At 54.4% G+C, this 20,305-nt stretch overlaps 2 protein-coding genes across 2 annotated transcripts in view; one reads left to right on the forward strand and one right to left on the reverse strand.

Annotated features, from left to right (window-relative positions):
• The window catches only part of HDAC7 (histone deacetylase 7), a 77,115-nt gene extending 60,177 nt beyond the window's left edge, over nt 1–16,938 (reverse strand). Inside the window, exon 1 of the mRNA XM_062629995.1 lies at nt 16,566–16,938. Coding sequence (XP_062485979.1) covers nt 16,566–16,584 — 19 coding nt within the window. The 5' untranslated portion in view covers nt 16,585–16,938. The remainder of the gene's footprint in view (nt 1–16,565) is intronic.
• The window catches only part of LOC134169472 (cytochrome c oxidase assembly protein COX14), a 119,964-nt gene that overhangs the window by 17,846 nt on the left and 81,813 nt on the right, over nt 1–20,305 (forward strand). The window lies entirely within an intron of this gene.

Genomic DNA, 20,305 nt, shown 5'->3' on the forward strand with positions numbered 1-20,305 from the left:
TGTGTGCAGCCAGGGGAAGGTTATGGGATGGATGAGCCGCGATCAGAGGTATTTGCAAGGGGCAATGTTTCTCAGTGTGGAAGGATCTTTCTCATCCAACAGCAGAGCAAGACCCAAATGGATATACACAGATTTCAGTGAAGACTAAGGAGCATCTAAAGGATGACAGAACCCAGCCAGGGGCAAGGAACAATTCAATACCTGCTCGCTGTGAATAAGGATGCAGAGCTCACACAAGCACTCCGGTCCCAGCGCATGAACACCATGAGGCTGGATTGGGCTAGAGAAGGAGGACCCATGTGTTTCAAGGCTTCATGACAGCAACCTCATTGTCCCCTTCCTGGACAGGGTCTACCTGGATGCTCGGTCTCCAGACAGCAAAGCAGCCACGCCACCAGACGAGGCGGGTCTGGAGGGGAAGGTGGGTTTCTGCCTTCCAAAAGGGCTCAGGAAACACATCAGGAGCAACGTGCTAGTAAATCTTTCCACCCAGCGAGCGATGAGCTCAGCTCCTTGGTGCCGGCTCCTCGGCCAACCCATCAGCAGCACGCATGGGTGGCGTGGAACGGATTGTGTCATGCTCAGGGCTCACTGAGAGAGGCTGGGAAAGGCAGGAGCTGGACACCCCGATGGTCAGGGAGGTGGCTGGGAGGAGGATCGCAGGATAATCCCAGTGGGAAGGGGCTTCTGGAGGTCTCTACTCCAACCTCCATGCTTGAAGCATGGAAAGCGATGGGATCAGAGTGGGTTGCTTGGGGCTTTGGTCTTGAAAGGCTCAAGGAGGGAGCTTGCACAGCCTGTTCCAGTGCTTGTTTGTCCTCATAAGGAAGATCCTCCCCAGATCCAGCCAGAACCTTTCTTATTTCCATCCATGCTCGTTGCTCCTCCGTGGTGAAGATCGTGGCTGCAGGTACCCAAAGCATCGCTGCTGTGACTGACCCCAGTCACTCCCTATGGCATAACCTGCTCTGCCGATGGATGCCCTCACCTGCAGCACCCGAGGCTTTCGCAGTGCCACCAAGTGGACACAGCCACGTACAGAGATGCTCTTGCAGCTTGCTGGGGAGCAGAGCTCACGGTCCAGGGCAGGCAGCATGAAGTGCCTGCTCCAAGATGAATTCAGAGAGGCAAATAAACCTCTTCAGCTTTGAATCAGGGTCCCTTTCCTCTCCACTTCCTCTTGCTGAGAGCTGGAGGTTTCTTTTCCTTTCCTAAAGAGCCATCCCTGAAACAAGGAGCAGGAAATCCTCCCCATGCACATTCCCATGTCCTCTCCCAGCCTTCTCTGCTGCAATTGTCCATGATGGAGATGAACGTTTCCAAGAGGAACCATCAAGCCTGAGGTTTCATGAGCAACCCTTGAGCACAGTGTCCCCACTACGTGGGTGCTGCCCTCATGTGAGCTATGAGCACGGTACTCGATGTCTTTTAAGGCTTCCACTGAACAGCTGCAGCCTCCCCATCCACACAACTGCACTTACTCATCCTTCACACTCAAAGCAATCAGCTGGGAATCATCCTGGTTTGGTTAAAAAGGATCTCCCCAGCCTCGTAATGATGAGATGGGGCTCACTGTGACTGCACTGTTACCCAAGGGCTTGTACCAGCACCTGATAACTCAGGTACGAGTTGGTAAATAAAGCTCATCACCTCTAATACAAAGGATCTTTAATGTTTTGCTCCTTTTACCCCCTGCAGCTCTCCTGGAAGCCTTTGGTTATCCTGGAGCATCCTCAGCACTTCTAAGCATCTCTAGCTCCTATTCTCACTCAGTTCCTCCCCTCTCTCCTCCAAAGCAGCATTTGGCCTCATCGCCATAGCCAGGGAACAAAGACAACCCCAAGCCAGAGCTCATCACTGAGGAAGCTTTAATACCAGAGGAAAGAGTGGGTGAGAGGAGTGAGGCTGCCGCATCTACCTCCTTCCCCTTGCTGCTGGCTGTGATTGCCTCTCGTCTGCACTGCTTGTTGGCCGTTATTAGGTGCTGTTTCAACAGCATCCCATCATGTGCAGGGCTCAGCTCTCCTTAGGTCTGCATCCTCTCCCTCTCCTTTCACTATCCCCTTCCAAGCCAGGAGATGAAGTGCTTGAAACACAGCTGTGCTGCCAAGATCAACCCTCCAAAGTCACCTCAGATGCCTACAGATCATAAGATTTAGCTTTAAGCGTCCCTGTGCTTTTAAAGCACCAGGTTTTGCTGTTTGTACCATCTTGGGCACCCTGAGCATGAGCTCAGTTTCCTCTATAGGCCAGAGAACCAAAACCAATTGGGTTTAGCTGGAAACTCCCAGGTGGGAGCGTTACACTGGTCTCAGCACTTTTGAGGTAGAGCAAAACACAACCAATTCTTCCATCACAGCTTCGGGACCCGCACGTTTCTATCTTAATGCAGTTTCCCACCCTATTCACAGGAAGAGAGCAAGGAAGCGCCAAGGGGATGCAAGAGAAGAGCTGTGATGGGATGGAGAGAGTGGAAAGATGCTCCCCATGTCCTGGCTCCAGTCACTTGGTCCAGGCCAGGGCGCTGCAAGGTGAATACTGATGTAGGGAGGAAAGTCCTTCCTGTAATGTAAGCAGATGGTGCAGGTATTGCATACGGAGCTAGAGCCTCAGGTGAGCTCATATCCATGCTGTGGGTCACACAGCAACAGTGCCCACAGCACAGCCCACACAGGAGGGTATTGAGGATCACCAAGGAGAACTTCATGCTTTGAAGGTGCAAACCTGTAAGTGAGCATCCAGCCTGGAAGCTGGAGAGCTCTGGCATCCCACAGGAGCCAGTGCTGCTTTCCACCATGCTGCACCAACTCAACGCCTTCCTCACCTGAGAGAGGGGAGGTTTCCCCACCCGGCAGGAGATTGGCACTGAGGAACTGCTGAGGAACCGATAGTGAACATGAGCAAGAACTGCCTGCCCTGCCAGCCATTCCCTTCCTGGCTGATGAGAGCCCCTGCATTAAGCCCTCATCCATTAAAGCATCTCCCAGCCGCTTGAAACACAAGAGGCTGGTACCAGCGGAGGGGATGGAGATGCTGACCAGGGGCTCTGCAGGCAGGAGCAGTCAGGAATAACACACAAACCCAGGTCAGCTGGACTAGAATCCCTCATTCCCTGAGTGCTCTTGGGCAGGGGAGGTAGCCAAGAGCTACAAACACAGAACCCATCCGTGCTTCCTGACAACCCCTACCCAGGCCCTTCAGCAGCTGTAAACAAGATGCAAACACAAGCTTTGGCAACCAACTGGAGCCTCCTCTTCTCCATGGATTCCTTCCCTTCCATCTCCGCATCTCCTCATCCTCCCAAGCAGGGAACGCCTAAAACCACCCGCAATCACCGCAACACACCAAGAGATGCTCAGCGAAGAACAGAGGATGAAGAAAGCCCATTGAGGGGCAAGAGATGGGTTGAGAGCAGCCCGCAGAAGAAGAGGGTACCTTTGCTGTCAGCGCTCATCTGCTGCCCCGTAGCCTCTCCTTCGCCCCGATGCACGTGAGAGCCCCAAGGCAGAGCAGTTCTTTAGCGTGTGCGGCGAGGAGCCCGAGCCCTGCTCGCCAGCCCTCTCCTCGCTGCAGTTTCCATGCTTGGTTTCAGAATGACGACCTCTGCTGCGGCGCTGCTCTCGCACAAGCGGGGTTTGCCGCGCATCCTTTCGGTTTACTCTCGCACCCAGCTGGGGGCCAACGGGCTTCAAAACAAAAACGAAGCTGCCGCAAGCTCCTGGGGCTCCACCAAGCCCTTGCAAAGCCTTGGGGCTGTCGCAGAAAATGGGCTGTTTCCATGAACGCTCCCGCTGGCGTCACCGGTCACCCGGGGGCTCCCGGACAATGGAGATGCCAGGAGCAGATGCAGCAGGATGCCCGGGTTTGTGTCTGGGTGGTGGGGGGAGACCAAAATGGGAGCAGCTTCGGAGCTACCCAGGAAGGGGGAAAATAGAATCATAGAATCATAGAACCATAGAACCATAGAATAGTCAGGGCTGGAAAGGACCTGAAGCTCATCCAGTTCCAACCCCCTGCCATGGGCAGGGACACCTCACACTAAACCAGGTCACCCAAGGCTCTGTCCAACCTGGCCTTGAACACTGCCAGGGATGGAGCATTCCCAACCTCCCTGGGCAACCCATTCCAGTGCCTCAGCACCCTCACAGGAAAGAATTTCCTCCTTAGATCCAATCTAAACTTCCCCTGTTTAAGTTTTAACCTGTTACCCCTTGTCCTGTCACTGCAGTCCCTAATGAAGAGTCCCTCCCCAGCATCCCTATAGCCCCCTTCAGACACTGGAAGCTGCTCTGAGGTCTCCACGCAGCTTCTCTTCTCCAGGCTGAACAGCCCCAACTTCCTCAGCCTGGCTCCATACAGGAGCTGCTCCAGTCCCTGCTCATCCTCGTGGCCTCCTCTGGGCTTGTTCCAACAGTTCCATGTCCTTTTTATGTTGAGGACACCAGAACTGCACCCAATGCTGCAGGTGAGGTCTCACGAGAGCAGAGCAGAGGGGCAGGATCACCTCTTTGGACCTGCTGGTCACGCTCATGTGGATGCAGCCCAGGAGATTTCCATGTGGCAGCAGCATCCACGTGAACAGAGGGATGGTCCCAATTGAGACAGAGGCTAGAGAATGGATCTGCCTCTGCAAGAAGGGCAAAAAGATGCCCAAGTGCAGCGGGCTTGCTGAAGGGTACTGGGGGAGGCACTAACGAAGCAGGAATTGCCCCAGCCCTCCACCCAGCATCTCAGAGCACCCACATCATCCTCGTTGTCCCTCCGGTGCATTGTTTCCTGGTTGCTTCTGCAGCCATCCCTCATGGGCTGCAGCTCAGGTTCTGCACTGATTGAGAGCAGATGGAGCCAGGTCTTCCACAGAGCAAACGAAGCTTTGGACACGGGTGGCTCTAAGGAGGAGGCCGAGAGCAAGAAGGCAAGTTCACAAATGAGCATCATTTGGAATAGCTGGAAGCAGAGAACCTGGCCCGGTTCTTCTGCTGGGAAGGCCACCGCAGCTCTGCCAATGTTCAAGTCTCTATTTCCCCCCACACACTGGTGGAAATTAGTTTTCTCCCTGTAATTGCCCTTCTGTTCACAAGCTGCTAATGTGTGCTCTTAGGCTAAATGACTTTCAGTTTAGGCGAAAGGCAAATGGCAAATCAGAGGAGAGCCCCAGTGCAGTTTGCACGAGGCAGAAGACTCTTCTGTCTCCCCTGCTATGAAATGAATGGACTCCCACTAAGCAATAGCTCTGACCTCAGGCCTGGAAGTGGTCCCAGGGCTGTTAAATCCAGGGCTTGAACTAAGGAACATGGTACGGAATTGTCCCCAGCAGTCCACCATCCACATCCCCACTCCTGGAGCATCCCTTCTGCGGTATTTATTGCTGAACAGCAAAAGCCACTGGCGATAACTCTGGGCATGAAGAAAGCAAGGGAAATTGAGGGCACTCACAGCACAGAGACTCTGCTGCTCTGGAGGGGGAATAGCAAGAAGCAGGCAGGTAAAGCTTTGTAAGACCCAAATCCAACATTGCCTCTGGGAAACTTGGGGGCTGAATCTCATGATAACCTGATGAGCCATATGATGATAATGAGCCATATGATGATAATGAGCCATACCATTTTCCTTCCCTTTACACCATCAAGGTGCCAGGCATGTGAGAGACAGGTAAAAGGGCAGATGCTCCCCAACAGAGAAAGGTTTTAAGACATACAGGGTCAAATGATCTTCTTACGCAACACCCCTGCAACTTATAAAACCTAAAGCTGTAGGACATAAATCAACCACCAACTGCCTGGGGTTAAAGAGAAACTTCCTCTCATAGCAACCTATTGCACAAGTGCCTTGTAACGGGAGCTCCTGCCTGCTGACATCCCTGTTAGAAAGGGGTTGGCTGGACCATAGGGCTCATGGGCTGAGTCTGTGTCCTCTTTTCTGTGCCCTTTTGCTCTCATCCATCTTCTTGCCTTTCCTCAAGCTGCTGAGCACTGAGGAGGTGCAAAAAGCCAGCAGCTCCCTGCCTCGGGTTGGGGCTACCACAATGCGCAGCTCAGCTCAGGCTGAGGTTTGTCTCAACACCATCATGGCCCCATTTTCTGAGCCCTGCTCTGAGGACCAAGGACTTCAGCACCTTCCCCTTCCCGAGCTCCAGCTCAGATCCTGGAATATTCCCTAAGGAATGAGTGAGCCCTGTTGAGTCTTCTTCACGTGCAACCTGCTCCTAACAACCACTTTGTTGATGCCTCACAGAGGCTGTTCCTGCTTCGCTTCCCATCCTCCATGGCCTCCCCCAGCCCATCAGTGGATGAACTGATTTCCACCAGCCATTTCTGGTTGAAACTTGCTTTATTTCTATTTTACCCCTTATTTCACTCCCCCCTCCCATGAAATGAAACAGAAACACTGCAAGTGGCAGCTACCACCCTTTGGCTGCGTAACACCTCAGAGCAGCTTCCAGTGGCTGAAAGGGGCTACAAGGATGTTGGAAAGGGACCTGCATCAGGGACCGGAGCGATGGGACAAGGGGTGATGGGTTCAGACTGGAACAGGGGGAGTTCAGCTTGGAGATAAGGGAGAAGAGGGTGCTGGGACACTGGGATGGGTTCAATGGAGAAGGTTTGGCTGCTCCATCCCATCAAAGCCAGGTTGGACACAGGGGCTTGGAGCACCCTGCTCCGGTGGCGGGGGGTCCCTGCCCACGGCAGGGCGTTGGAACTGGATGAGTTTGAAGCTCCCTTCCACCCCAACCCATGCCATGATTCAACGCTATTACACCCGAACGCGGTGCTCCGGCTGCCTCTCCCCAGTGCCATGGGGTACGTGACCGCGCGGTGCCGGTGTTGCCGCGCCGTTGGCAGCGCTGGGGCTATTTTTAGCCGGTGACGCCCGGGGTATTTCGCTTCAGGATGTCCGGGCTGAGCTTCTTTCTGGGAATCCCATGGTCTCTAATTGTAAACAGCCCCATTCAGGCGCGAGAGGCCCCGACTCCTCAGGTGTGAGTCAAACAGGAAGCCGCTGCCGCGCACCCGCCGTGGTAGGCAGGGAGGAGAAGCACCTTTAGGACCTGGCCCCATGGCTCCAGCCCGTTTTCCAGGCCAGCACGAAGCTGCCATGGCCGGGATGCTGCCCACGTCCTCCTCCAGATCCGGGTTTATTTGGGGGCTGCTTGGGCCATCCCCCTCTGAAGAGCGAGGGTTTGGGTAATTCTGAGGCCCCAGAGGATGGTGGAAAGCATCGAAATGTGGCAGGGGCAGGAGTCACCCTGAGCATCCACAGGGGCTCTGTGGCACATAGGAAAAGGCTCCCTGGCATGGGGCAGCGGCACAGGTGAAGCAGGGGATGCGCACTGTTGTGCCCATCTCTTATCTGACTCATTTCAGTGTGGCAGGGGAAACCCTGGCCCTGATAAACAGCTCCCTGCTCCCTGCCTCCGCGTTCACTAACTGAAACCTGCAGGCTATTTTTAACCCCAAAACACCCCCCCGGCAGTGGGGAGGGGGGGGAGCCTGCAGTGGGTCAGCACTGTTCTGCCTCCTGCTCTTGTTTACCGGGGTAATGGGACTGTGGCATTGGCAGATCATCAAGCAAAGTGAGACCAAAACAAGGCACGCAAGCACTTTCCGTGCTCAGCACCGGCACCGTGGGCCCGGATGGGGTATGCAAAGCCAAAAGGCTCCAACGTGTTGTTTTCCAGCACATCCCCTGAAGGAATGAGCTGTTTAACCTGCTCAGAGCCGCTGTTTTCAGAGAAGCATGGGATGGGTTGGGGTGGAAAGGACCCTAAAGCTCATCCAGTTCCAACACCCTGCCATGGGCAGGGACACCTCACACTAGGGTTGCTCTCCCATTGCAGCTCATGCAGCCACAGATGCTCAGCCCCTATCTGGAAACAGCGAGAGAAGCAGCATTTGCCTTTCCCTGCCAATCTGAGAGCAGGAAGGGCAGGGGGAAGACAAACCATGTCACAGTCTGACCTTTGCATCCAAAGTGATGCCCAGGATGCGTCACCTGAAGTGATGCTCAGGTTGCATCACCCAAAGTGATGCCCAGGATGCATCATCCGAAGTGATGCCCAGAATGCATCATCCAAAGTGATGCCCAGGATGCATCACCTAAAGTGATGCTCAGGATGCATCACCCAAAGTGATGCCCAGGATGAATCACCCGAAGTGATACCCAGGATGCATCACCCGAAGTGATGCCCAGGTGAGGATGCGGGGCTGGTCCTGCCATGGGATTGGAAGGGAAGCTGAAGCCGGGGCTGGAAAAGGTGTTCCCAGGAGCTCTTTATGCTCCTGCAGACCGAGGGAGAGCATCCAGCCTGGCTCTGTGGGCAGAGCAGGACACCTCGTGCTTTCCCTGGCCTGGCTTTGGAGAATCCAGGGGTCAAGCTTCCAGCCCTCCCTTAGGGAAACACCTCCGCTCCCAAACACTGTGGGAGAGATGAGAGAGTCTGGTTGTAATTCCTGCCCAAACAAAGGCAGCCTTTAACAGCGGCGTCCCATCCCTGCCATAGGACAGCACCTGATGCTTCCCTTCCCAAGCCCTTGCGGCATCTGTGAGGCCTTTGGAAATCATCAGTTCTGGAGCAGGTTTTTTCTGGCTTTAGGGAAGTTTTTGTGGCCAAGGCTCCCAATTGCCTTTGCTTTTGGCCCTGCGCATCACAGCACCCTCCCAGGGAAGAGCTTCTGCCTAAGAGCTCATTTCAGTCTCCCCCCTGGCAGGTTAAAGCCATTCCCCTTGGCCTGTCCCTACACCCCTTGTCCAAAGCCCCTCTTCGGGTTTCCTGGAGCCCCTTTAGGCGCTGGAGCTGCTCTCAGGTCTCCCCTCTGCTCCTTGCCTCTGCTCAGAGCTCCATGCAGCCTTTGTGCCTCCTCCCCAGGCAGAACTGCTTCATGTTACCTCCCCTCTGGGTCAATTCAAACCCGAGCAGAAAGCCCAGAAACAGCTCAGGAGACATAAATCAGCCTCGAAACCCCAAGAAACAGGTCCCCGTTTGCCCATCAGGGGCTGTCGCACACCAGGCAGCCCGTGAGGAGGGTGGGCTGCGCTCCTGCCCCCGGCGCTGGGGTTCCTGCTTGGCCTCTTTGTGCTCCGCCAAAGAGATGTGCCATAAACCCTTCATTTCCTGCCACACACGGGATGAGGCCAAGGGGTCATGTTTTTGGACAACCTGGCTTTTCCATGGCAACCGGCAATGATGTCACCGACGGGCAATGATCAGGAGGGGCCTGGGGGATGGAGAGCTCTCCAGGAACAAGGCGAGAGGGGAGGCTGGGATGGCTGGGACACGCTTGCAGGGGCTGTAGGAGAGCAGCCCGGGCCATGTTTCCCTTGGATAGACCCAAGCACAAGCCACAGCTGAACTGCTGCTGGATGGAGCCTGGCGCTGTGGCTATAGGGACACCATCCCACCCTGCCCTCTCCTTCCTCCAGCTCCCATCCCTCTGTGCATCCCTTGGCCTCTCATCCCTGTGTGTGCCACAGCAGCCGCTCTTGTGCAACCTCCGAGCATCCTCGCTGCCATGCACAGCATTAATCCCTCCCACCCTTCGCCTCGGGGGCTGAGCTGCTCTGCTCCCCCTTCCCCTGCCCTTGCTCTCCCTGCTTTGTTCCTTGCAGCTGGCTCTTCTTCCCATCGCCAATTCCCTCCCTGCAGGGGAGCCCCTTTACAACACCACCAGAATGAAACCCTCAGGCAGCTGGAAAGCCCTCCTGCAACCGTGTCCATCTGCCTGTCCGGGCTTCCCAGGGCTGGAGCCATCTGATACGGCAGTGCTGGGTGTGCCCAGCGGTGAAGCCCTAATGGGGTTAGCTCCTAGCTGCTACCACGATAAACACGACGAGCAAAACCATCCCTGTGTGCATGCAGCTGCCAAGGGGCCACTCTGCTGCCTGTCTGTCCCTGCCCGTGGCAGGGCATTGGAGCTGGATGATCTTAAAGGCCTTTCCAACCCAAACCATCCCATGATAGAAATACCTAAGTGTGTCTTTTCCACCCCAGAAACACCTAGATAGGTGTGAAGCATCTCCTCAAACCCCATCCCTGCTACTTCATGGGATTGACCTGGACACATCGTTGTAATTTAGGAGATACAGGATATACAGCCCCCCATATGTGAAATGGGACCGCAAGGATGCCACTACTACTGTAGGGTGATACTACAAAGGGGACTGTGGCTGCCCCATCCCTGGCAGTGCTCAAGGCTGGGTTGGACAGAGCCTTGGGCAACATGGTCTAGCGTGGAGCATCCCTACCCATGGCGTGGGGTTGGAATCGGGTGATCTTAAGGCCCTTTCCAACCCCAAAATATTCCATGAGTCTATGATTTCAGCCTCAATGGAACCATTCTCAGCACCGAGCATCACTCGGCACACTCAGCCCCCTGCGCCTTGCTTCAGGGCTGTCCCTACGCATCCTTCCTATGGAGCCATGGCACCACCAGGGCCACTTGCAGAGGGGAGGGGAAGAAAAAGCAGGGAAACCAAGAGAAAACCAAACCCCTCCGAAAAGGCCTTCGGAAAGTGGGGCCTGAAAAGTGAGCACTCAGCAGAGCGAGGTTTCCTGCGCAGTGAGAGTTGGCCAGCGAGCGAACAGGAAATCACTGCTTCCTGCCTGCAGAGGAAGCGCCTATCTAATGCCTGTGATCAAAAACAAACAGCACTTCAATTAAACAAACAAAGGCCCTCAAACTTCAACAGCTTCGCAGCCTGGGTCGGCTCCAGCGGCAGGGAAAGGCGGCCAACAATAAGAAGCTTGTAACCTTGAAAAGGGCCCTCGTCCTCTTCCCCTCGCGGAGACGCTGCTCACGCTGTATGTGCGGCAAGCAGAAGGGATTGAGCAACCTCTGGGCTGGGTGCTGCCATTCCAGGGCCCAGTCACCCTCACTCCAAGAGGGACTTTGAGGTGCTGGAGAGGGGCCAGAGAAGGGTAATGGGGCTGGTGCAGGGCCTGGAGCACAAGGGTGATGGGGAACGGCTGAGGGACCTGGGGGGGTTTAGATGGAGAAGAGAAGGCTCAGGAGGGACCTGATCGCTCACTGACAGGAGGATGGAGCCAGGCTCTGCTCCCAAGGAACAAGGGATGGGACAAGAGAAAACAGACTCAAGCTGCACCAGGGCAGGTTTAGATGGAGCTGAGGAACAATTCCTGCCCCAAAGGGTGCTCAGGTATTGGAACAGGCTGCCCAGGGCAGGGCTGCAGCCACCATCCCTGCAAGTGTTCACACACCCTCGGTGCCATGGGTTAGTGGTGGCCTTGGCAGTGCTGGGAATGGCTGGACTTGAAGCTCTTTTCTGACCTGGTTGATTCTATTCTATGACTCAAAGTGGAAGAGGTGGCCCCCAGCAATGTGCCCAACCCCTGGGTTTGGTTTGGGAACTGATTGGTTTGGGAACCAATGCTCATCTGAGCTCAGCCCCACGCATCCCCAGCGCTGCAGGAACCCCAACTTCATTAAATCCCTCCTGCTCCAGCCCTATGGCTCTGAAGAAGAGGTTGAGAAGCATTTGCACAAGGACAACAGCAAGAGCTCAGTGCCTTCCAACCCTCCACGAGAGATGGGAGCCCACCTCCCATGTGGGGCTGTGTAAGCCACTAAACTGGTGATAGCTCCTTCCTCCTGCCCAAGGCCAATCTCAGATACCTGTGACTTCACACGTGGCTTCAAGCCAGGTCCCTGGGTCTGGTCTCTCCTCTGCTTGTCTCAGTTTTGGTTGGAGATTCGGTTTCATGTAGAGGGATGTTTCCTTTCTGATCTGCTACAGAGATTATCGCCTTTTTTTGGTTCTAATGCAGATTCACTTGTCTTATACAGAATGAATTCAGGAAATGGGAAGAGGGGTCTTTTCTTATTGCATCTGAGCAGGAGCTGTAGTCCCTGGACTATAAATCATGCCTAGGACTGCACAGCAATACGATCTCGAGCCTCTGTTGCAGGGTTTCACCTCCAGTAAAGGGCCCAGAGGATGCTGAGGGCTCTGAAACGCCCAGGAATCTCACAGTGGTTTTCCAAAGAGCCAAAGCCCTTTTGTCTGCATAAATCACAGCAAAGAGATTGATCTGAAAGGTCAGCAGGCTCCAACAGCCACGTCCTCCCTACCCCATGTACTGGCAGGGCTCGGATCTGCCTCCGTGCCAGAAGCAGACTCTGCTGCAGCGTTCATCCCGTGAGTGACAGGGTCTGGGTCTCACCCAAGAAGTGACCCAAACCAACCGGGTGCTCTTTCCCAGATTTAAAGCACAGACACAACGAGACGGAGGAAATGGGTTTGCTCCACACTTGAAGCCTCAGGATGCATCCAGCATGAAATCCATCCCTGGAAAGCCTATATTCCCTTCAAAGGCGTGCTCTGTCCCCAAAACCCAGGTGAGCCTTCTCCTCTGCCTGCCTCCAGGTCCTCCATCCACATCCAGCCAGCCCAGGGTCCTGCAGGCTGAGCCCTGACGCTGCACATTGCTCATTCCACCCATGTCCGGTGCTCTGGGCATTCCCAAAGCCAGGCTGGCTGGGAAAACTCCTCTCCCAGCGTGAAAGCGAGCACAGAAAGAAAGGAACAAAGAGGCTGGAGCTGTGCTGGGCCTTGGGGTTTGAAAGGGAGCAAACGCTTTTCTTCATCCCATAGAGCACCCTGGTGAGAAATGGTTCAAGGATAAAGGATGGGGAGCAGTTACCAGGGAGGAGAAGGCTGGGGTGAGAGAAAGAGAGGCTAAAGCAGACTGAACCCCAGTGTTACCTGCCTGTTGGCCTGCTGGGGACAAGCAGAAGCCACAGACCGGCAGCCCGGGGTTGCAGCAGCACCAGGGAGAGCCTGGTGCCCATCCCCATCTCCTCCTATCCCATCCCCATTCCGGGGGTGCAAGCTGCAGCACCTCGGGTCCTGACACACTGGAATGGTTTGGGTTGGAAAGCACCTTAAGCTCATCCAGTTCCGACCCCTGCCGTGGGCATCACCTTCCATTAGAACTCGGGGTGGGTTTCACAGCCCCACACAAAGCAGAGCACAGTGATGCTGTTCTTCAATGCATTTAAAAGATGCCGAAGCAACAGCAAGGCTAGATCCAGCTACAGGCTGAAGAAATAACTATTCCAGAGCCACCGATGGCCCCACGATGGGCTTGGAGAGCAAATTTCAAGGATGGAGGGATGTGTGTGGCCATAAGGGTCTTCCTGTGTGGCCACCACACAAAACCTCCTTATTTAGCAGTTTGATGGTGATATTATAACCATCAGGTACAGCCTGAACGCCTGCAGCTCAGGCAAGATGGGAATTGCCTCATCTGCCTGGTTTTGGGGGGGGAAGAAAACCTGTTTCCTGCCATTAGAGCTGCTCCCTGCCTTTATTTGCTTTTAAACTTCCTGATGAATTAACCAAGCCCAATTAATACATATTTAACGTGCATCGTCCTCCTGATGCAAACACAATGTGCGGCTGTGTCTGAGCAGGAGAGATACCAAGAGGAGAGTGTCACTGCAACAGGGTCACCGGCATCTCCTATTCCTGTGTACCATGAGGGTGGTCAAACACATCGTGCCACCTCAATCCCAACACACCGCCTGCTCCAGGTGGCTGTTTCCAAGCTCTTTGGCCCAGTTTCCCTTCCACGTGTGACAGCCCCACGGAGCAACCCCAAGCTCAGCTTCACCAAGGGGATAGAGCTGTAAAGCCAGGATGATGAGTACCAAAGTCAGTCCCTCAAGAGCATCAAGTACTCGATGGTACATTGAGTGTGTACAGAGCAGCACTGCCATCCCACCTTCCTTTGCCCAGTCTACCCGCTTGCCTGCTGGTGTGACACTGGGGCTGATGCTGGGGGTGGCAGCAGCAATCCCTGTGCCTTGCCAGACCACCCCAACAAGGAGAAAACGTGATGGCCAAGAGCCAGTACACGGTTTGACTACAAGGAAAAGCCTCTCTGGGTGTTTGCCCTCTGACTGCTCTTGTCTGAGCCTCTTGAACAACATCTAGTCCTTCCCAGTGCAGGATTGCAGCCCTGGCCTGGCAGGTGAGAGGGTTGTTGATGCTGTTCCATCCCTTGCTGGAAAATACATGCAACATCCCTGGAAAGTTGATTGCTAATATGGAACTGCTGGCCAATTTCCTCATTGTGCAAGTGCCAAGAGCCCGGAGGAGCTCCTGGAGGCTGCTATGGAGGGGACTATGGGCACAGAGGTGGGGAAGACCTGCAGGGATGGATGTGGCAATAAAGTTCTCCTCTCCTCCTGAAAATCAAGAGGACACCATTATGCTTCTGGAAAGCTCCATTAATTTGAAGGTTCCATCTACATTTCTATTAACACATGCCAGCTCCTGCTGGAAAATTGCCTGTCCCAGGCAGTAGCACAACAGCTTTAGAGGCTGAGGTCTGTTCAGTATCAAGTCTGGAGATGCTCATTTCACCTCCCTCATTCTGCTACTTTAAAGCCCAATTTTATCCAACTCCTTCGACTCAGCCAGTGGGATGGAAGGTGAACGTGACAGCTTCCCTTGTGTCGATAGGCTCTGATCCTCCTGGAGTAATCCTACTCATGGCCAATCCCGAGGACAACTCCGAGTCTGGTTTCAGAGATAGCAGCACGCTGCCCGAAGCTGCTGGGTGTAATAGATGTCCCTGGCTAAGAGCAAATGGCACAAACACAGCTGTGCTGGGATGGAAGGAAAACACCATCTAGACCAGAAATGTGGCTTTATAGAGGAAAAACTCAAAGATATCTCTATCTACCCTACTCTGCCTTGCCACAGAACAGACCACACAGGCTCACACCCAGGGTGACTTTGGCACGAGCCACAAGTTCTGCAGGTCTCCGAGAAAACTTCCAGCCATGTTTTGAATGGTTTGGAATTATGGAATGGTTTGGGTTGGAAAGGACCTTAAGATCATCCAGCTCCAACCCCCTGCAATGGGCCGGGACACCTCACACTGGAGCAGGGTGCTCCAAGCCCCTGTGTCCAACCTGGCCTTGAACACTGCCAGGGATGGGGCAGCCACAGCTTCCATGGGCACCCTATGCCAGTGTCCCACCACCCTCACAAGGAAGAGCTTCTTTATCTCCAACCTAAGTTGTGAATGCCCCAGATTCTGTGATTCCCTTGAGCATGCAGCCTTTCCCACCTGCTGAAGCACATCTCCTACCACTGTCCCACTGCTGCTCCTATAGTCCTGCAGCTTCCCACACCATCACCACGCATCCATCCCCTGTATCCCATCACCACCAGTTTTCCCCCAGTTCCCCTAACTCACATGAATGGAGGGAATGCACTGCAAGCTATTGAGCAACTACAGGATCTGGTACAAGTGAAAGAGGGGATTATTTGGCCTCTGACACCCTTCAGAGCCATGGGCCCTGCTTCTTTGCTCCCTTTGTCACCTGGGCACTGCAAGCAAAGCAAGTTTGGCTGTGGCAAAGAGCGGGGTGATGACAGCAGGGAGACCATCAGAGATTCCCCACACGGGGAATGCAAACACCTTCAAAGGAAGATATCCTAAGAGAAGCACATTTCAGCTGCTGGCAAAGGCCTGCCACAAAGAGCAGCGGGGAAGTGCCAGAGCACGGAGCTGGTTTGGTGCGCACCGAATGGAGCAAGTGTCCTGCGAAGCTGCTCTGGAAGAGGAGCTGGCAGGTTTGCAAAGTGTATTTTTGTGGTGTGCAATCCCTTGGGAAGACCCTACAGATTCCTTTGGGATCGGCCTGCTTGCCCATCACAGCTTCCCGTGGGAATGGGTTACAGCTTCCTGGGAGGGTGAGACTGGAAACCCGCATTGGGAAGTGCGCATTTGGCAGCAGCTTCATCACTCACTCATCCCGAATTCCCTTAGCTGACAGACACCACGCTGCTGCCGAGACCTCCTGTACTTTGCCTCCTGCTTTGTTGTGCATGAAACAATCTGAATAGATCCCTTGGGCAAAACCAGACTCCAGATAACACCTTACAACAGCACACACTGCGTCTCTGCCTGCTTCCCGCGGTCCCCAGCACGGACGCAGCGGCTACAACCCGCCGATGCCCTCCCTGCTCCGAGCAGAAATCCCCAGCGCTCCAGCACATCTCTCCTGTCTCCATTTAAACTCAGACTGGAAAATTCCTGTCGAAGGCAAGAGAGCAGAAACACCCCAGGAAGGTCCCCAGCATCCACACAGCACAGCGAAGCCAGGCACCAGGAGGATGTCTCCCACCCTGTGCCGTTCCAAGCTCCTCCGTTAGTGTCCCCCCATGGCCTGCAGAGCCCCGGAGCTGCAGGAGGATCCCCCTCCCGCAGCCCAGCTCGGATCGCTCCCGATTGCATCATGTTTGTTTTCCTTTGCCTTGGAGCCCAGGATTCCTCCCACCTTGCGGAGGTTTTACCCGGTCTCACAAGGAAGGGGAGGCAGCGGGTGACCCAAATCAGGGTGGGGGCAAAACCTTCTCCGATGGGGACAGCATCGGGTGGGGAGAGTTTTAACGCTTACAGCATCCGTCCTTGTGCTACACAAAACCTCCGCCGCCTGAGAGCAGCGGGAGGACGCGGCCGGACGCGAGCACCCGCCGGGAGCGGCCCCGTTTGCGGATGCGGTGATCACGGTTACTAACGGGCTACTCACCCTGGCTTTGTCCTTGCATCCAGAGGAATTAAAGCCCTTGGAGAGGAGGTCTCATTGTTCAAGAGGTGCTTAAAGGGAGGCAGCTGTTTTCTTTATATCTCAAGATTCACTAAAGATCAGGAAGAGAGAGAGAGAAAGCGAGGGGAACGGCGAAAGGGGAGGGACTGAGAGACGGGCCCGGAGGCCGTATAGAATGACAATGGAAGGAAATGCTTTATCAAACCTAGAAAGCCAACCCTGCCCTGGGAACACAGAGGGAGAAAGGGGAAAAAAAAAAGAACCCACTTGCAGAAGGAAAGCGAGTTGAGCTGCCCCGGGTTCCTCCCTTGGCAGAGCCCTCCTCCTCCTCCTCCAGCCCCTTTCCCCAGCACAGGGAAAGCCGTCGGGCTCCAAGGCTTCTTTTTGCATGGAACAGAGAGGGGAAAGCTGCGGTTCTTGTAAAGATACAAATAAATTCAAGACTCCAACAAGCAAACCCCTGCCCGGGAATGGGGATGGGGACGGGAATGTGACGCTCTTCCCCCTCCCCCGGCTCCAGCCTTCCAAGTTTCTATGAGTCAAACGTTTGCAATGTGTTACCGAACTGTTACCAAGCTGGAATGCAGCATCCAGAGGGGTTAGCTCATAAAACTTGTGTTTGTTGGCTGGGGGAAAGTGTCACCGGCAGAGAATTCGCTGCTGCTGCTTCTCCCTTTTGTTTACCCCAACTCCTCATTCCCCAGCCGGGGTTAATGGTTGTGCAATGCTGACACCCTGTGCGGGTGGCATTAACCCAGAGCTCCCTGTCCAAACTGGAAAGGGAAACGGCACCGTTAAGCCAGAGACCAAGGCAAGCAGTCAATCTGATAGAGCAGGTGGGGGGACAGAGGGCCTGGGGGGAATCCACTTGGACAGGGACAGAGCGCAGCATCCAATGCGCTGCTCAGACACAGGCTTTGGGATTTAGGGGCCAGGAAAGCAGTTCCGGTCCTTATGTTTGTCCCAGGATAGGAGTTTTCATCCCAAACAACCGCTTGCCAGGCCCAATGTCTATAGTGTTTTCCAGGAGCATCTGCTCTGGGTTTGCACACATCAAACTTCTCAGTTTCACAGAGTAACAAGGAACACTTCTCAAACGGGGCCAAGTCACCACCAAAACCAGTGTCCTCGACTGCTCCTACCTGCAAGTCCTGGCCATTGACTAGTGTTATGCATTTTATCCCTTTCCAGCCTAATCAAATCCAGTATTTCACTAGACACACAGATGAATGATGGATTGAGAGGCTCTTGGGTTTTGATGCACTGAATGGGTTAAGTTCCTTCCATAGCCTACTGCAAGTCATGCTCTCCCAGCTCCCAGTCCCGTGTGAGGAGCTCATCTTCTGCCCACCCTTCAATTCAAGGATTCATCCAGGGAAAAGCTTCGATTCCAAACGAGAAGTCAGCTGCCATCAGCAAAAAGAGGTCCAGTCTGAGGGTTTCAGTTTGACTTTGTTCAGAAGAGTTAAACCAACTGCAACCCAAGGCGTTGAACTGCTGTAATGCCAGGTAAAGGGTTCAAAAGCACTGAACTCATTGATATCTAATACATCTAATTATCACCAGGGTTTGACACTTAGAGTTATGGCTTCTTGGGATACCCAAGAGAAGGTCTCCAGGGTGATATTTTCTTGTGTTGGTTCCATTCCCACTGCTCTCCCACCCAATCCTTGTGGATCTTGGCCACATCTTGCCCTTCACTCCTTTATTTTCTCCTAGGAGAAGCCACTGGTGGTTGTGCAAAAGGCCAGTGGGGCTCCTGCACGCTGAGGGATGCAGATGTAGCATCATCCACTAGACCTCAAGGGGAATTATGGCCGTGGCACAATAGGGTTGCAGCTCCGAGCTTTTGAGCATCTTGCTCTTGTGATGGGAGCACAACCCGCACCGGGAAGGGCTCATGAGGATAAGGGCAAGAAAGAAAGGAGACTGTCCTCCTCCAGTGCTTGCAAGCCTTACTCTTTCCAGGAGGTGGCTCCTTCCACATGGGATTCCCAGCCCCAAACCATTTCCAAGGCTTGTTGCCTTCACCTTTCCGATGCACTTTGCCTCTAGGGGAAGGAGACAGCAATGCCCTTCCTGCCTCACCCTCTGCCACCCCAACCATCCCTTTCCATAACAGCAGTCGGCCTCACCTAGGACTCCTGGCTTCAGGTCTGGCCTCTGTGGGAGGGAAGGAAGATCTCCAGCAGCCAGGAGCATCCTCCCAGGAGCCTTGCAAAGGGATGGACTCCACCCTGCTTTGTGCAGAGAGCACACAAACCCTCCTGAGAGCGGTGGGTTGGAGAACCACAATCGACCCGGCTATTTCCAGCCCAGGCACAAACTGCCCTTTAGTGCCAACTGGAACCGTGTCAATGGAAAAGAGGGAGCAGGGCTGTGTAGGTTCACAGGTAAATGTGAATTCCTGACACTGCAAACAGCTGGAGCCTTCTCAAAGGGAAAAGTTTTGCTGTCACAAGGATGCTGGAGGGGGACCTGCATCAGGGACTGCAGCAACAGAGCAAGGGGTGATGGGTTCAGAGTGGAACAGGGAAAGTTCAGGTTGGAGATAAGGGACAAGAGGGTGCTGGGACATTGGAATGGGCTCAGTGGAGAAGGTTTGGCTGCCCCATCCCTGGCAGTACTCAAGGGCAGGTTGGATGGGGCTTGGAGCAAGCTGCTCTAGTGGAAGGTGTCCCTGCCCGTGGCAGGGGTTGGAACTGGAGGAGCTTTAAAATCCTTTCCAACACAAATCAGGTGAAAGGGAGCTCACAGAATGATGGAGATGAGGGAGAAAATTGCTTAGTTTCATTCTGAGATGGCAACAGCAGGATAAGCTCTGGCAGGGGCTGGGAGGGAGCCATCAGCCTGCAGAGAGCTGTGGTTGAGGGCTGCTTTCGCCCCCAAATGACACATCAGCTCCTGGGGCAGATGTCTCACAGGTAAAGAAACGTTCTTGGGATTTATCCCTGTTCCCAAAGAATCCAATAGCCTGAAAGGGGGGGGGAAAGGACAAATAAAGCCCCTGGGGAAAGATCGGAGGTGAAAGGGGTTGATGCTTAGGAGAGAGTCGGGCAACGAGCCACAAACTGAGTGCCCTCAGACAGGGTCTCTGCTTGTAACTCACCAAACCAGGGCTTTGTGAGTGACAAACTTTTACCTAGTTGGCTGTTTGCATCATCTGCAGGCGAGGTGTAAGGACACAGCACTCACTGCCAAAAGCAGAGCTGGGGAGAGATAAGAGCTCCTGCCCTGTTTAACAAAGAGACCTTTCCATCCCTAAGGAAGTGAGGCAATCCTGTCTCATTAAGGCCCACCAAAGCCTCCCAGGAGGAGCAAAGAGGTGAAAGATTAAAACCTTCGTGTTTCAAAGGCAGAGGAGACCGGGCAGGGAAGCTCCTGTCCTGCTGGAGAGCACTAAAGGTGTTGTGTGCCACTGGAGCACCGCAAGCGGTCATGGTGGTGGCCCTAAGGAGGCTCCTGAAGGGGGTCATGGTGGGAGGTGTGTGTGAAGGGTTTGGGATGGCCACACAAAGGAAGTTCTGTCTCTCTATGAGGCACCTGAAGGCAAAGGCAAGCTCTGAACGCAGCCCTGCATGGGCACAAGGTGGGCAGTCAAGGAGAGCAGGGGGATACAGAGGCATCCGGGGTAGACTCGCGTGGTGTGCGTGCTTGTATGGGGGGTGTGAGGCCACAGACACCCTCTTCCTGCAAACGGGGGTGATGGGGCCACGCTATAG

The sequence above is a fragment of the Pezoporus occidentalis genome, unplaced genomic scaffold (genome assembly GCF_034315485.1).
Source record: "Pezoporus occidentalis ecotype Australia unplaced genomic scaffold, CSIRO_AGI_Poc_V1 ctg345, whole genome shotgun sequence".
NCBI lineage: Eukaryota > Metazoa > Chordata > Aves > Psittaciformes > Psittacidae > Pezoporus > Pezoporus occidentalis.